Genomic DNA, 19,144 nt, shown 5'->3' with positions numbered 1-19,144 from the left:
TTCTCTACCGTAGATGCGGAATACATGAGCATTTATGTATATCGTTTCTCTACATCCCGAGAATATACAGCTCGCTACACACACTCGAAAAGAAATAATAATTATGACGACGACGATTTCTGACATGTTCAAAGTATGGGGTTCGAATATAATCGATGGCATTCATGACATCAGCCAAAGAAAATTAAACGGTCGAGAGAATTTCATTTAGTTTTGCTCGTAATATATAAAAGAATGCAATCAAATATTGCAAGGAAATGTGTGCATATCTTTTCGAACTATAGTATGTTCAGTGTGTTGCAAATAAAACTATGATAGCTACTTGATAATGGTAATGCTATACTTTGAAAATAGAAAATTGTTTTCATTGAACATATTCTAAGTCTTTTGTTTGAAGCAGTTGTGGAGTAATCTTAGTCTAAAGATCAAAAGTTAATGTTTGTAAGGATATTATGAGGCAAAAAAATGAGGAAACTGCCATGACTGTGGGGCTTCCAAAATTCACAAAAAATGTCCAATAAGAAAGCAGATATTTCGAGAAATATTAAATGACGAATGGTAAGACCTGTTAAGATTATAATTTCATTAAAAAAAAGTACCTGGAGCAAAGAGATAAACATTTAAGCAGCATATGTTATTTATCACATTAACATCACGAACATGAATAAAGAAAAGGTATAGAAAATACACAGACAATGTAGCTTTATGTTGAAAGCTTATTATTTTGTTGCGTGCATCTGTATTTGGAAACTGACCTGACTAAAAGCGGTGAAGAATAATTGCTCACGGCTCAAACTAAGGTTGGGAAAGGTACCATTTTTCGACTTTTTATCAGATAACCACATGTTATAAGCCTGTTAAAATCAGAAAAAAGAAAACAAATAATGATTCGTAAACTTTGTCACCATATCAAATATTTTGGAATAAATAAATGTAGAATATGTTGATTCCAGTATTTGGCCGGGACAAATTTTATCAAAAGCAAAATTATACTCGTCAAACTCCAGCACAACGGAAAAGAAACCCAGAATAGAAAAAAGCTGCAACTGTACACAGAAATGATTATAATTCGGTAGACTAAAATAAGGTCATCCCATAAGTTCTGTCCGAATTTTGAATACAGAAAACAAGTGATCAAATGTTATATTTAATTGAAATTTAATCATCAAATTTACTTTCCCTGATTATCTATGACTTCCTTCCTTCTATTTACAAGCTTTTTAATCTCATCAATATAAAACTCTTTTTGTTTCAAATCGAACTCTGAAATGTCAGTTTCCACCTTAGCTTGTGAAAGATACGTCTCCTAAATTATTCTGTAAACTACGAAACAAATGGTAGTCTGAAGGAGCAAAGCCGGGAGCAAGGTACATGATGAATTTTTTTCCCAACCAAGCTCTTCGATCTTCTGTGATGTGATCTTTGCAGTGTGGGGTCCCGCATTATCCTGATGAAACATCACTCCTTTCCGATTCACTAAAGTGGGTCTTTTTTTCTTCAAAGCATTGTTTCAAACGCTTTAATTGCTGACAGTAGACTTAAGCATTGATTGTTGCATTAGGTAGTAACAATTCAAAGTGAATTGCTCCGTTGGAATCCCACCAGATAGAGAGAAGAATTTTTTTCCATGAAGTTCCATTTTCGGTTGTGGTTGAGCTTTTTCCCTTTTACCAAGCCACTATTTTCGACGTTTAACATTTCGATAGAAGATTCATTTTTTGTCACCTGTCACAAGTCTATACAAAATTGGTGAAATGAGTTTGCGAGAATGGAGAGAAGAGCAGATGGCAACTCAGGATTTGCGGTTGCTTTCGGACAATTAATGAGGCACCTATGTTCCAAGTTTAGGAAGCTTTCCAAGTTGTTGAAGATGACGATGAAAAATTGTACGGTTTGAAGTAAGCTTTATTTCCAATTCTGCAACTGATAATGCAGGATTTTTTTCAAGTAATGCCTCAAGGAGCTTATCCTCATACTCAACTGGACGTTTTGTTCAATCTTCATCTTCAAGGCTGAAATCTCCACTTCTGAATTTTGCAAACCAACTTCTGCAAGTTCTGTCATTCAAGCATTCTTTCCCATAAACTGAGTGTGTGGTTCGAGTCGCTTCGGCTACAGCGTTTCCTTTTTTGTACTCATAAAGCATTATGTGCCTTAAATGCTCTTTGGATACTTCCATGTTATAAAGGTTTAATCAAAGAAATTTTAATTTTATTATTCTGTAAAATAATATTTAATTAGTTTAAATGTACACAATGCATAAAAATAATTTAAAAATTCATTAGAAATTCTAAAATACTATTAAATTTCATTCAATTTTAAAATAGGTAAAATCGGACAGAACTTATGGGATGACCTGATAATTATGTAAGTCAACCGCTCTGAAAGCGTAAATAAATGAACAGTTCTTTCAGTAACAATCAAATGTGATCTAAAGCCTCAATATTGATTTTAAAGGAAGAGGATTTACGGATAAATCTAAAAAAGAAAAAAGGAAACAAAAGACAAGCAACTTGATGATAATGCATTGTTACAAGAATGAGATGAGATATTTAACAAAATCTAAACAAGTATATGTTGATATGAAGAAACTGTTGCTAACTGAAAACCCCAGTGTTTCTAGTCGCCGTATCACTGCTGCGATGTTTCCATTTTAAGGACATGTATTTCTAAGGACATGTATTTCTCCGAGATATATTATTGAAAACAATTTTCTGCTGTGTGGTACTGTCTGTCACTGAAGTATCAGACATATTCAAAAGAAAAGAACATGCATAATTTTGTAGTTCAGTGCTCACCTCTTCTAGGAGGGAACACTACTTTGACAATAGTGTCATTGATTGACGTATAAGAAAGTTGAAGATTTGTTACCTATTCTGTATTATGTTGGACAATCACAGTTTAATTCTGCTGAATGATATTTATGGCACGATTACTTCAGAGTCTGGATACTTTAATATGACACGGCATGTCTAGCTGCCGTAACCTTGGATTTAACGTCTGCCAACGTAATAATATTCCCCGAGTTGAAATGCTCTCTGAAAGACAATGCATTTCATGCGAAGGTAAGGATCTAAGGAGCTCTAGTATACTGCATTGAATGTCATCCAAAGCTAAAATAGAGCGTTTATCATGGGATATGTGTACTAAAAGATAAAGTAATTTCAATGAAATTGTCTGTGTAACAATAGATTATGTTTTCAAACTGTTCGGCCTCTTTTTGGATGGATTGCGTATACCTATTTTATGTTTTGTTATATGCTGTTTAGTGTGTCAGTTTGTTCGTGAGTGCCAATATAAGCATGCTGCCCTATGAAAGAACGTTTCTTGTCCAAGTGACTCACACAAAAGGCTTGTCTTGTGATGAGGTTTAATAAAAATTCAATTAAAAATAGGTCTGTTGTCAAAAAGGCGAATGCATCCAACGTAAGATCAATGATTATATGGCGATAGTTTGAAGTCTTAGAAATTTCAGGTTAGTGTTCTGCGTGTTTCGTTGGGAGTGAGGCAAATCTTAGGTTTTGTTAAGGCATTCTCTAGAAAGTATTACTGCTTCCAGAGCTACTTCAGTGGCATATTTGAAAAAAGTGACCAGATTAGGAGAAGCCCCTATTCTGAGCATAATTCTTTACTACTTGCGAGAGCATACAGGAGTGGAAACACCAAGAATCAACATTAATGGTAAATAAGGTCGGGAGGAAAATCAAGGCTCGCGAAAGCTATTTCTTTTGATTTAGTCAACTGTTTTGTTCACTGTATTTAACATATTTCTATTGTTCTCCAAACATCAGTGTTCTTATATTTTTATTGATTCATATTCCGCTGAGAACAACAATAGCAGCCCTTAACTATTATGGTCTTTTTTAAAGTATATAATACAGGCCCAACTTTTTCTCAGTCCGTTTGATACATTTATGCACCTACCTGAAATCTAAAAATTAAGTTTGCACCTCTACTATCTACTGAATTCACTAACATTCTCCCTCGGTTCAGAATTTTTTAAAGAAAATATTCTATTTTCTGAAATATCTCTGAATATTTAATAATAAAGCTAATTTTATTTTCTTGTCTCCCACTTTCCATCCCTATATCACTATAATTCCTCCTTGATCTTATGTAAGGGCACTTCAATTCAGTTATAACTAAAATCCTCCTCTTTTATTCACTTTAATTTAATAGTAATTGCCTTTGTCTTCTACATTTCTTAACCTCATATACTCAAACAATCCATCTCATTTTTTGTCATCTACATATTGAAGTAACACATCATTTATTTGAAAAACACTATTGGAGTTAAATATATGTTCATCTTAACTTAACGTATATTTTAATGCAATACATATTTCTATCAACGGCTACTCCATTCTTCAGTCTTGAATTTATCTTTGGAGTTTTAACTACGCAATAGTAAGCATTCATGCGATCCTAATCAAACTCAAGTTCGAACATTCTTAGATGTTAGATGAATCGTAATGATTGGTTTGGTGCACATTCAACAGACGTTATGCAATATTTGACATATCCTTACAGGAAACCGCCTTATTATTCTTAATCAGTTTACACTACTTATTAATATGTGCGAGAAGATACATTAGTGACAAACACTGCATTGATTTCTCAATCAAAATTATTTGATCCATCTCCGACAAGCATTAGCTAAAATATTGTGACTTGGTGTGCATATTTCGTGTTTTGAATAATATTACTGAAATAAAGATTTAGATATGGTTATCTAGAATAACCTTTCGCAGAATTAATATGTTCAGACAGAATATGCTCCGTACTACACCATACGTAGGTACGATATTAAACTAATAATCTTAAACGAACGATCAACGCCATCAACTGCTGACTGCCAACTCGACAGTTCTTTATTTTATTGAAATGCGCTAGCCCAGGTCAGGATCCTTCCACAACAGTAAAAGATTAAGATAAAATGCATTTTATTCAAATCAAAGAATATTACAAATGTACGTAATTTCAAGTTCAGAACTCACTTCAATCTATTTCCCAATGTTTCTTAATGGGTGAGTTGAATTTTGCAAATTCCTTTCACTGATCAATAATTCAGAAGTTGATACAATTTTACATATCATATTCTACTACAAAAAGTAAATCGACAAGAAAGCTCAAACACTTAATGATTCATAATGATTTCAAAATGTGGCACAAGGCCAGCAATTTTAAGGGCAGAATAGTCGATTACTTCTATTTCAGTGTCTTATTGAGATCTCGAAGAGTTGAAAGGGCAAATCAGCATCGGCAGCAGTTGAACTCATGACAAAATAAGCCAGAAGAAAATGCTGTACGGCAGTAATAATCCTGCTAACTAACTGCTTTATTTCTTTTCTTTCTTTTGTTGTTTTTGTTGATACTATTGAACTGAAGACTTTGGAACATGTCACAAGATTTTCCAGGGTAAATTTCTGAACAAAATTATTCATGATTAAAGTTCAAATTAAACCTAGAATTTATCTTTATTATACAGCTTCAATAATGCAGCCTAATTTAGGTACGATGCTAGTACTTTTGAGGATATTGATGAAACCACCACATCGAAACCAATCCCTAACTAGTACTTATTTTAACGACCTCGGAAGGATGAAAGACGAAGATGACATCAGCGTTATGAGAGCACAAACCACAATGAGCCACAAGTAATACTGGAAAGCGTTTTCTCGACGACTTAATTTTTCTGCTTACCCATTGAATTTAGGATGGTGACTTGTCAGAATCATAAGAGCATGTTTATTGTCATTCAAAAGTATTTAAATGTAATCTAAATTCCTCAGAAATGCCGTCAGTACAATTCTCTGTATGTACATTTACATAGTGTCACATTTACACATATGTCACAACCATAATAAAGCACCTAAACATGCATATTTATATGAATAAACTAAATAAATACAAATAAATATATAAACAGAAATATCAGAAGAGGTCATGTTATACCGATACTCAATAGCTCATTATTCAGGAAGATAATGTGTTTTATAAAGACACTGCTCTTCTTTAACTTTCAGAATATTCCAGTCAAACTCTCACTTTTTGAATATACCTGTTTAATTGTTTGTTATTGGAAGAGATAAGTACACATGCATACATAAGCCTCATATGTATATACACTAGCAGGACTTGAAATTCTGTATAAATTATTTGCATCACTTCTCCATTAGATTACTTCTAGAATTTTCTTTTTCGTATTATGTGATATCACATTTGTACAGTTATAAATATAGTCGTTAGTTATCACGTATAGCACAGAGCTGAGGATTGACGATACTGGCTGACATAGAAATATATATGTACAAAAATATAATAATTTCTATACCGGATATTAATTCAACATAAACCAGTGTAAAATATAAAGCCAAAATATAGATAAAAACGAACATCTACAATACCAAAAAATATGAATTACTTACCAAATATGAAACCTTCATACCACTGACGTCAGCAATATTTTCACCAATTGTCAAAGAACCGTTGACCTAATAGACGAGTAAATAATGATTTTTATGTAATATTGGTTTTCCTCAACGATTTCAAAAGATTTACCCTTTAATTATAAAATTTACCGTGTGAAGAGGGTTGTTACTACTGCTTATATAAAGTCGATGTTTATAGAAAGAACCATTTCTCATATGAAGCAACGGTTAATATAAAATTGAGTCGGCAACTAAGTTCCCGACGTCTTTTTAATTTTTGGAATTTATTGCGTTTTTAAATTTAGGAATCTATTATTTTTCGAGAATTCTATTTTTTAATCATTTTGGAATCTTTTTTTTTTTTCTAGTTAATTCGAGTAAATTTTTGTATATTTTCAAATCATTGAAATGGAATGTCAAGTTAAGAAAAACGAGCATTTTCAACACCACCTTTTTGATTTTAGTCAAGCTTCTAAGGCCGCAAAAGATGCTCGCGACATTTGTGCTGTGTATGGAGAGGGTGCCATAGCTGAAAGAACCGCTCGTGCTTGGTACGCCAAGTTCAAAAATGGAAATTTTGACCTCAAAGACGCACCTCGTTCTGGCCGTCCAGTTGAGTTCGGTGAAGTGCGATTAAACCAACTTTTGCACGAAAATTCTCGTCAAATGACAAGAGAACTGGCAGAGAAAATGGAATGCTTCCACACTGCTATAGAGAAGCATCTTCAATCGATGGGATAGGTTCAGAAGTATGAAGCATAGGTTTCACATGCTTTAAGTGACAACAACAAAAATCAGCAAGCCACAATCTCCGCTAGTTTGCTTGCTCATAACCGCTCAAATCATGGTTACAAGCAACGATTTCTTTATCGAATCGTTACTGGCGACGAAAAATGGTGCCTGTATATCAATATGAAACAGCCTAAGGAACGGCTTAGCTCTGGTAAACAAGCGACACCGCGTATGAAACAAGATCTCCATCCGCGTTATGCGTATGGTGGGACTGGGAAGGGATTATCTATTACGAATTGCGTGAACGGAACCAAACGGTCAATGCGGAACTATATGTTCAACAGATGGAACGACTCAACACGGCTATTCAAGAGAAAAGACCTAATCGGCAGCATGGAGTTCTTCTGCTGCACGACAACGCCCGCCCTCATATCGCCAATATGACCAAGGAAGCCATTCAAACGCATGGCTGGGCAGTGCTGCCACACCCACCGTACTCTCCTGATTTGACACCAACGGATTTCCACCTTTTTCGATCTCATTCAAAGGCTATGCGCGGAGTGTCGTTCAATACTGATGCAGAATTGAGAGCTTGGTGGGATCGATTTTTCGAGTCGAAATCGGGTAATTTCTAGCAACGAGGTATTGAAAATCTTGTTGAACGTTGGGAAGGAGTTGTAAACAACAAGGGTGAATGCATTATTGATTAATTAGTTGATAATTTTTATTAAACCTTAAAAAAAAATTAAATTGAAAGAAACGGTGGGAACTTAGTTGTCAACCCAATAATTTGAGCAGCGTTAATATTTTTGTAATCTTAACTGGTGTTTATAGCAGCCCATATCGAAATAATTTCTTTCCTATTAGGAACGTTCTCGTCTTTAACAAATCTCCTGCCTGTACAAAATAAGTGCTAGTTTTATTCACTATGGAGCCAAATTGATACTACTAATGCATAAAGAAGGTTTAACACTTGGTAGAAATAGACCAGTTATACTTACAGTCTCATTTACTCTTGGCATCAGGAAATTAGAATATGCGTCAATGAGTTGTTTTGCTCGTTCGTCAAATTTTGCTTGTGAATTGTTCGTTAATATATTGCGAAGATTTCCTTTTCCGTCATATTTTATACCTAAATGAAATTGGTAAAGTACCATTTAGTGTAGAGTTTAATATTTTAAGGTGTATATCTACGTGCTAACACAGTCAGTTATATTTTTATATACTTGTAGTGAAGAACATAACATCACGCAAGCTTGCCCGATAAACGGAAAGACAAATGCAGACGGATTGTGATCTCAATATTGATTTATAACAAACTACAAAACCTTACATTTCGAGGAGTGTAATTGATCACTTCACCACCACTACTAGTTTGGAACTTATTTTTTCAACCCTTTGAAAGATGAAACTCAAAGTCCTGCTTGACATATTTGAACACGGATCTTAATACAACTTACTAAATACCGTGAAGCATTTTGACCATCATTCTAATGATTCTACCAATCCACTACCACGAACCAGCTCCAAAATGCAATTAAATTGAGTATCATACCGCATCATCATTGATCTGAATGGCTATAAGATAGTTTTTATAAACCGGTGGCACCAAGATTTCTTACCACATAGTCAAAACCATCTTAGTTAGATTGTGAAATGCTGACATTTAACTACATTTAACTAGATAATCAGAACATATTTTATAAAGTTAGTAATTTACTGTTTGACAGTTTTAGTAAACAAGGAGGAAAGAAGCACCATTATAATATCAGAATTCTGTAAGGTGTATAATAAGTGGGCATGCAAACCACGTAGTAGGATTAAATGCAGGCTACCAGATAGGTTGATTTCAGGTGTACAAGACACTAATTACAAATGGAGCACGGATCTCGGGAGACAATTTCTCTGGAATGCCCAGGTGTTTCCCTTAAAGTGCTTGATTTCTCTTATGCCTAGGTGACCAAATTAGCAGTTAGGTGAGGAAGTGTTTCAGCAATGTAATATCTAGATTAAAAAAGAATAAGAAACAGTTGAAGGAGCATTTATGATTGCGATCAACAATGGTTTTATCACTGCATGATACTTGAGTGCAAAGTGCGCTACTGCACAGCAATGAGAGATGAGCTTTAATAACGGCTGAGGGGAGGCATCAAAGAAATGAGTCAAGCAAGATCTCAGTATGCTACTTTAATGCGCGTAAAACATATGCATAAATGCACTGGGAGACGCTGGATGTAAGAGAAACCAGATGTAATGTCCGAAAGAAGAAATTGCATTGATATCGGTATATGATGCAGATAATGGATTACAGCTGCATTAGTAAATGCCGAGTAATCAAAATGAATTATAGTAAATGAATAAGGTCAAGGAAGGTAATAGACGAAGTAGTGAAAACTGTTTTCAAGACGTTACATCAGGCACCGCACACATCCTACGTGAAACACTTTCAATACAGTAAAAAAATATGAGCATCACAACAAACCACAGCACATACCCGAGGCACATAGAGCTGCACCCGGTAGTTCAGTGGAAGCACGTGATAAAAATAAGACTACTGAATAATAATGATAATAAAAATAATAATAACAACAACAACAACAACAATAATAATAATAATCATACTATTGTGTCACGGAGAATGAAAATTGCAAAATCCTGTTAGATGCAATGATGCAGTACGATCACCTGCTCAGACATAGTAAAGCTTACATTTCATTTTTGTGGTCAATAAAAATAGAAAGAACATGAAAAATAACCGACATTGCATGCTCCGGTAACAAGAGGATCAAAATGATAGGAGAAGAAAAAAATAAACAACTATGACCTATTTGAAGTGGGAAATATGAAAGTTGCGGTCAATGAGGAAAGTAGAAGTGATACCGATAGTAATTGATGCACTTCAAAGTATCAGCACTCGACTACGATCATGGCTAAAACAGATTTGTGTAAGTGTGAAGGCAGAAATAAACCAGCATTGCTTGGAAGTGCAAGAATTCTTCGCTAGGTCCCTGAAGCATGGCGACTAAACAAGTGTCACCTTAGTTGCTGGCTGTGGACAGCTGACAATTTCCATCATACCCAGCAAAAGAATAGTAACAACAACAATAATAATCCTTTCTACTGGAAGCACAAGATTTAAATTTGGCGGTAGGGATTAAGTCGATTACATCGACCTCCAGTGCACAACGGGTACTTAGTTAATCCATCCCGAAAGGATGAAAGGTAAAGTCTACCCCAGGAGAATTTGAATTAGAACGTTACGGCAGACGAAATATCGCTAACCATTTCACCCTGCTTGCTAACGATTCTGTCAGCTCACCGACTTACTATGGAGGGGAAACGGCACGGAGCATAGGAGATCGGGTAAATGGACATTGGAGGGAACTTAAGGAAGAGAAGCGCTCATCAGTTCTGTACCAGCACGCTGTGTACTACTACTACTACTACTACTACTACTACTACTACTACTACTAGTAGTAGTAGTAGTAGTAGTAGTAGTAGTAGTAGTAGTAGTAGTAGTAATAATAATAATAATCCTTTTTACTGGAGGCCCAAAGCCTCAAATATGTGGGGTGGGGACTAGTCGATTATATCGACCCCAGTATTTCACTGGTACTTAATTTATCGACCCCCGAGGATGAAAGCGAAGTCGACCTCGGCTGAATTTGAACTCAGAAAGTAAAGACGGACGAGATACCGCTAAGCATTTCGCCTGGAGTGTTAATGATTCTGCTATCTCGCCACCTTAATAATAATAATAATAATAATAATAATAATAATAATAATAATAATAATGTTGTATTTGGGGATGATTATGTTGCGTTTCGCCAATAAAAACACACACACTATATATTTGCTGCTAATTTGCTTCAGCTCTATTTTACATTAATTGTATTTCGGCCAGAGTTCTTTCCTCACACTTCTGTGACCTCATCAGTGGTCCTTTGCTTTCCTCTTTCATATTTGTGTGTCTTTCCTTACTAACGATCAGCCATTTTGTATTTTGTATTTTGTATTCCTATTGTATGTGTCTTTATTTGCGCATGCGTATCCCCCTATGTGTGTCTATGTTTAGTAAGTGCGTGTGTGTTTATGGGGAGTGCCTGTATTATCTGTATCTCCTGTTTATACACGTTCGTTTAATTTGTTTTTATTTATTTGTTCATGTGTTTATACCTACTTATTTTTTCTATTCTTTCTTTTTTTGTTTGTATTTAATTTAATTTTGTTAACGTATATAGTTATTTAATTCCATTTGTTTATCTGTGTATTGTATTATATTTTGTTGATATTGTTATCAGTTTATGGGGACTTTATTCTGCTATATATTGTGGCGTGTTGGAGGGTGTGCTAGTATTCCATTCCAGTTTCCTATTCAGGCTAGGTTTATTTTCTAATATGTGTGTAGCTTTTGTAATTTGTCTAAGCTTTGCGTCTGTTCTATGTGTGAACAAGATTTTAACTTCTATGTTGTTGAGTGAACCTCCGTGTTCCTGCACAGCGTGCTGGTACAGAACTGATGAGCTAGTCTCTTCCTTAAGTTCCCTCCAATGTCCATTTACCCGATCTCCTATGCTCCGTGCCGTTTCCCCTACATACGAGGTTGTCTTGTTACTGCATCATCCCTCTGTACATCTTATACTATAGACTACATTTCTGGCTTTACAGTTTATTTGTGGGCTAAATCTACATACAGTACACGTCCTATAAGTACAGGGTTTCTACTAAAAGAGTAGTTTCTACCGATAAGGGATTTGATAGGGTTGCCTGGCCTTTCAACAACCCTAATTCTTAGCTTCAGTTTGTCTAGGGCCCTTCTAAAGCGGTACGCCAGTTCGCCTATAGGGGTGATGTCGACGAACATGATACTCTGGTATTTGTGGTTAACATACCATGAGTTGGCCTTCCCTATTCTCTTCTTAATCCTTTCAATGGTGTTCCATGACTTGCTCCTATAAAGTTGGCAAATCCCATTCCTATCGTTACGTTTGATAGTTTCAAATTTCCTCATAGCTCCTTTGTATACTCTGATCCTTTCTTTATGGCTGTAACCTGAGAATTGCATGCGGTGAACGAAATGTTGTATATGTCTCTTTAACTCTGTAGGGTCGCACATGCGGGAAACATTTCGCATTACTCTGATGAGGTCTGTCATCAATATATTAAATTTGGCATTGTCCGCGATAGCTGAGTTCCGGTGGATCAGGTATTTAGAGGCCATAGGTTTGGCATAGTGTGAATGAAGGATTCGGGTTTTATTATTCTCAGTTTCCAGCCAGAGTTCTGTATCTAGCACTGGTAGTCTATGGTTAGGAATTTTAGTAGGATAGTCTATCATGACCTTAATTAAGGTCACCATAAGTCACGATATTAAGGTCACGATAGACTTCTCCTTCTTCTTCTTATTATTAATATTATACTCATTAAGACGGCAAGCTGGCTGAATCCGTAAGACGCCAGACAAAATAGTTACGGTATTTCGTCAACCATTACGTTCTGAGTTCAAATTCCGCCGAGTTAGACTTTATTTTTCATCCTTCTACGTTTTGCCAATTTTGTATTTCAAGATTGTATACTTGCTCAGTTTTTGGTAGGTCTTTACAGATACATTTATGTTGATTGGGACAGTCATATCAATGAGGAGGCATGATTTTTGTCTGAAGTCCTTCAATATAATGTCAGGCCTATTCACATCTATCTTTCTGTCAGACTGAACAGTGAAGTTACAGAGGTGTGTGATATCATTTTCAAGCACTGGAGGTGGTTTGTGTCCCCACTGGTTGTTATCATAGGGCAGGTCCAAAGTTTTGCAAATAACCCAGTGAATATACTGTCCTGTTCTATCATACCTTTTGAGATATTCTGTAGGGGCAAGAAGACTACACATGTAGACAACATGATCGATGGTTTCATTCTGTTATTTATATACACGACATTTTGGGCTACTACCGTACTTTAATATAATGGATTTATAGCTCCTTGTAGGTAGGCATTGGTATTGGGCTGCTATAATAAACCCTTCTGTTTCTAATTTTAATCCAGAAGACACTAGCCATTGATGGGTAAGGACTCTCTCGACATCGGCATTATTAGCTCTCTTTGGGTATTTGCCATTGAAAGGTTTTTCTTGCCATCAGTAAGAATATCTAAGGCAGCAGTTTTAGCACGCATTTTCATACGCTTAGCCTTTTCTGTGCCTGGTTCCAGTACGTCTAATTCTGGGATTTATTGTATTTGGATTTAACTTAGATATTCATTTGTCGGTTTTGTCACTGAATATGATGCTTTCTTTCTTTCGTGCTTTATGACACGTTTTAACATTCTGACATGAGAGTTTTTGAGGTAGGTGTTTAGGCCAATTGTGTCAATCTACATTCCAGTTATAAAAGTCCACGGCCACCCTCTTTTCTTAGCAGGTAAAGTCGTTCTATCTGCTTTAGGGTGGTGCATTCTATGCATTGTGAACAATATTCGTATTTTTCTGTCAACAATACATGTTTCAGTAATTGACCGGTTAATGATATTCAAACTGTAAGTTGTTGCTGTTGTTGTTATTATTATTATTATTATTATTATTATTATTATTATTATTAAGACGGTGAGCTGGGAGAGTCATTGGAAGGCTGGACGAAATGCTTAGTGGTATTTCGCCCGTCGTTAAATCAAGTACCAGTTGAACACCTGGAGTCGATGTAATCGACTGATCTCCTCCCTTATGGCGAAATTTGAAACCATACTTCTTCTTCTTCTTCTTCTTCTTCTTCTTCTTAATATTATTATTATTTATCACGTCTTATTGGAACGCCTGTATCCTTGCATGCGTATTGGGCTTGCTACCTTCAGCCTCCGGTACCATGCTATCTGTTCTTTTCTGCTATCTAATACTTATCTGATTATTCTGGCCGTGCCAAGGCGGCAAACATTTTTATAATTGTTCTACTCGGCACTCTATTCTAATTTCCTTTATATTCGTCTTGATGCCTTCTGATACTGTTCCCAAGGACAAAACAATAATTAGCACTATCTTCAACTTCATTTTCAATAGCCGGGCTATTTCGTTTTTTAGAAAATTGTATTTCTCTATCTTTTCGCCTTCCTTCTTGAATATTCTTAGGGCAAGCAAATTCAGTTATATAGCATAGGTGGTGCACCTTGTCCACCACCACTAGGTCCTGTCTCTTAGGCTCTAACCACCGATCTGTTTGGATTGGGAAATCTCAGCGGATTTTACTAGTCTGCGACTCCGCCACTCTCTGTGGTTTGTACCCATACCACGTCTTACCTATCTGTCGCCCCCACATTTTGCAGTTTCCAATGTAGCACTTTTGCTACCTGATCGTTTCTTGATACGTGCATTGGACTAATCCACTCTATTGCAGATGATGCAGAACGGAGATACTTGCTCATTCCTAAGGTTGATCCTCCAGTCCGTGGCCAAAGCTTGGTCTTGCGGTGCTAGCATATTGCTCACAGTCTCTTTTTTTTATGTTCCTTTCATCAACCAATCCGACCTGTTTTTTTCCAGTAACTTTTATTGTGGCTATATGGAACTGATTGTTTAGTCCCTTCTTGCGTAATAATTCTTCAAGGGTTAGTAGCCCGCGCTCTTAACCACTACGCCATATGCTCGGAATCTGAGGGTTAGTGGCCAGCACTCTTATCGACTACGCTATATAGCGTAGTGGATGGGAGCACGGGCTACCATCTGTCTGTATAACGCAGTCTTTGAGGCATATGGCGTAGTGATGAAGAGCGCGGGTGACTAACCCCAAGATTCCGAGTTTGATTCCAGGCAGTGCTTGAATAATAATAATAATAATAATAATAATAATAATAATAATAATAATAATAATAATAATAATAATAATAATAATAATGATGATGATAATGATAATAATAATAATAATAATAATAATAATAATAATAATAATAATAATAATAATAATGATGATGATAATAGGGGAAGTTTAAAGAAGACGCCGGGGAAGTTTAAAAGAAGACACCGGGGAAGTTTAAGAAGAAGACACCGGGGAAGTTTAAAGAAGACACCGGGGACGTTTAAGAAGAAGACACCGGAGAAGTTTAAGGAAGAAGACACCGGGGAAGTTTAACATGTGAGTACGATAAATCACTGCTCCGAAACTTATCCAAAAACATCGGAAATAAAGACATCGCATGGAGCCAAAAAATAGCTGACAAAGGGTTGGACTATACCCGAGTAAGTAATACTCATTGAAATTTATTCCTATTTTTCCAAATATAATGATGTATTTTAACTTGATACCTCCACTACCCGCACAGCGATCGTAAACACACGTGTTACATCAAAATCAGACCATCTTCGAACCCAAAATCACCATGTACAAAAAAATTACAAACAGATTAAATAACACCGGTATTATTCCACCCAAGAATAACAACCGAGAAGTACGTACTGTAAGCTTGTTACGAAAAACGTACGAAGATATGAACGTGCAAAACAATCTGACAACAGAAATAAACGAACCGGTACCCTACGAAAACGATGACCGTCAAAATAAAGGGCCGGACGTTGTTCCTCATATCCCGCAAACAAAACCAAAACGGCATAAATGGACACGTGAGGAACACATTTCGATCCTACACGCCTATTTCACAGCAGTGCTCTACCCAAAAAACGAAAACGCAACAACACATACATATAAAATATGGAAGAAAAATAATGTAAATAAAGACCTCGATAAAACAATGAACCCTAACAAACTAGCTAACATAAGAAGATATATTCTAAAAGCAAAAAAAAAAAAAAATATCAGAAATAGAAATAGAACAATTGAAAGAAAAAATACATCAGGAAAATCTAGATAGTAGTCACACAGCAAGGCCAAATAATAATATAAACACTGAGATAGCAAAACACGAGGACAAACGTAACATTTCCGGCAAAAACGAAGTAAACAAAAAACAACAAACCCAGACCGTAGAGATGTATAATAGTATACAAAAAGCACCAATCCAGAACACCACAGACAAACATATGAATGAAAAGGAAGGCAAGACAAATATAAAGCCTGGAAATAACGAAGGGAAACCTAATAATTACGATACTATGAAAATGAAAATAACCAAAGAACTGAAAACCACAGATCTTAGAATGGACCACAGATTATATCTCCCAAAATCAAAATAGACAATAAAACAACATCAATAATAAATAGCATAAACCTGGCCGTCACGGAACTAACAACCACAGAAACAGGCAATATCACTAAGCTAAATGACATAATATATGCGGCAGCCACTGCAGCCACAAAAGCAGCAGGATACTCACTCAAACCCATCCGAACAGGAGTTCTACCACCCAAACAGACCTTGTGGATAAATAACATGCAGAACAAAATTTAAAAAAAGAGAAAAGATTTATCGATTCTCAACGAAATTAGTAAACAATCAACACTACTAAGTAACAAGAAGAAAACAAAAATACTGTACAAATACAGCATTACAGAAAAAGACTTACCTGGGACAAAAGAAAAACTAAAGCAAGACATCCTTGCCAAAGCACAAAGGATCCGCCGGTATGAGAAACGCCAACGTTTCTTTGAACAAAACAAACAGTTCCAATCCAACCCCAAAAAACTCTGCCAAGAACTTGGTAAAAATAAGATAGACATTACTTCAGCACCAACAGCAGAAGAACTAGAGAAATTCTGGAAACAGATATGGTCGGTGAAGCAACAACCCCGGAAAAGGACCATTAAGACAACGAACTTAGCACCTGAGCAACTCTGGGCCCCTATAACAACTGAAGAGGTCACCCAGACACTGCAAAGACTAAGCAACTGGAAGGCACCTGGACACGACAAGATCCCCAATTTCTGGTTAAAACACCTGCCAGGAATGCATAAAAAGCTGGCAGAAAACTTTAACAACATACTAGCAGATCCAGAGACAATGCCTGAATGGCTCACAAAAGGGAAAACCATCTTAATCCCCAAATCCACGGAAACGGGGAAACCACAAAACTATAGACCTATAACCTGTCTCCCTACGATCTACAAAGCCTTTACTGCAATAATATCGCAGAGATTGAGTAAACACCTGGAAGATAACAACCTGTTTCCAGAAGAGCAGAAGGGATGCTGCAAGGGCTCATACGGCTGTAAAGATCAACTATTGATCAATAAAGCCATAACTGAAGACAGCCGCAGAAAGAAGAAAGGCCTCAGTATGGCCTGGGTGGACTATCAAAAGGCTTTCGAGAGTGTTCCCCACACGTGGATTCTGGAAACACTAGCCATAAACAAGGTGGCACCAATTATCATAAAATACATAGAGCACTCAATGAACAAATGGCAGACAGTGCTACAGCTCCAAACAAAAGAGGAACTTGTGAAAACGAAAGCCATCCCCATTAGAAGAGGAATATTCCAGGGAGACACGCTCCTGTTCTGCCTGGCACTCACACCTTTAACAGAATTGCTAAATAGAACTGGATGCGGTTACAAATGCTACGGAAAAACAGTCAGCCACTTCTATATATGGATGACCTAAAATTATATGCAAAAAACGACAAAGAGCTAGAAACACTACTACAGACAGTACACGGCTTTACCAAGGAAATAGATATGAAATTCCGATTAGAAAAATGTGCCAAAGCAACCCTGAAAAGAGGAAAATTAGTTAAAAGTAGCAATATAACACTAGATAAAGCCAATGAAATAAGAGAACAAGACGAAAGCCAACCAGATAAGTATTTAGGAGTCAATGAACTAGATAGGATACAACATACACAAATGAAAGAAAAAATAAAGAAAGAGTACTATAGACGAGTTAGATCAATACTAAAAACAGAGCTCAATGCTAAAAACAAGATAATGGGTATCAACACATTAGCTGTCCCAGTTATAAGCTACAGCTACAACATCCTTAACTGGACACTAAACGAACTATGTAAAATAGACAGGAAAACAAGAAAAATAATGACAGGATATAGGATGCACCACCCAAAATCTGACATAGAAAGGCTATATATCCAACGCACAGAAGGTGGCAGAGGTCTTATACAGCTAGAAAACTATTATAAAATAACCACCATAGGACTGCAAAAATACCTACTCCAGAAGCAAGGGAAACTAATACAAATAGCCACAAAACACGAGCAAAACAAAAAATTGTTTTCAGTATTTAAGGAAGCTGACAAATACAAACAAGAAATCAATCTACCTAACAAATACGAAGAAGAAGAGGAAGAAGAAGAAGAAGAAGAAGAAGAAGAAGAAGAAGAAGAAGAAGAAGAAGAAGAAGAAGAAGAAGAAGTAGAAGAAGAATAAGAAGAAGAAGAAGAAGAAGAAGAAGAAGAAGAAGAAGAAGAAGAAGAAGAAACAAAAGCTATAAAACAAATGAAATCCAAACTAAAACTAGAACAGCAACGGACCATGATAAAACGATGGCAAGAAAAGCCCCTACATGGTAAATACTGGGCTAAACTAAATGCGAAAGAAATAGACAGAGAAAAATCCCAGCAATGGCTGAGAAGCTCAGGACTCAAAGCAGAGACTGAAGGATTTTTAATTGCTGCACAAGACCAGAGCCTCCCCACCAGAAATTACCAAAAACACATAATGAAAAGAAATATAACAAGTAACTGTAGAATATGTGGAGATGGACAAGAAACAATAAATCATATTATCTCTGGCTGCCCTGCCCAGTCCTGGCTAAGAAGGAATATATTCACAGACACGACAGAACTGGGACCTATATACATTGGAAGCTATGCCAACACTATGGAATAACAACAGAAAAAAGATGGTATAAACACACGCCAGAAAAGGTCACAGAAAACGAGAAAGCAACCATACTCTGGGATATGCCAATACACACAGATAGAGAAATTAAGGCAAATAGACCAGATATAGTTGTCAAAGATCATGAAGAAAAAAAATGCTTTCTAATTGATGTATCAATACCAGCAGATGACAACGTTTCTCTAAAAGAAATGG

The 19,144-nt window shown here is 36.1% G+C and overlaps 1 protein-coding gene across 4 annotated transcripts in view; it reads right to left on the bottom strand.

Annotated features, from left to right (window-relative positions):
* Positions 1–19,144, bottom strand: part of LOC106876206 (neprilysin) — a 162,848-nt gene that overhangs the window by 9,318 nt on the left and 134,386 nt on the right. For all 4 annotated transcript variants that reach the window (XM_052970054.2, XM_052970055.2, XM_052970053.2 and 1 more), the window contains exons 18-20: positions 8,165–8,295; positions 6,429–6,494; positions 756–854 (exon numbers count right to left, since the gene is read on the bottom strand). In XM_052970054.2, the coding sequence (XP_052826014.1) occupies positions 756–854; positions 6,429–6,494; positions 8,165–8,295 (296 nt within the window). The remainder of the gene's footprint in view (positions 1–755; positions 855–6,428; positions 6,495–8,164; positions 8,296–19,144) is intronic.

The sequence above is a fragment of the Octopus bimaculoides genome, chromosome 8, assembly GCF_046866305.1.
Source record: "Octopus bimaculoides isolate indiv1 chromosome 8, ASM4686630v1, whole genome shotgun sequence".
Lineage (NCBI taxonomy): Eukaryota > Metazoa > Mollusca > Cephalopoda > Octopoda > Octopodidae > Octopus > Octopus bimaculoides.
The sequence above is the reverse complement of the archived record's forward strand: the minus strand, read 5'-3'. Positions and strand labels throughout refer to the sequence as shown.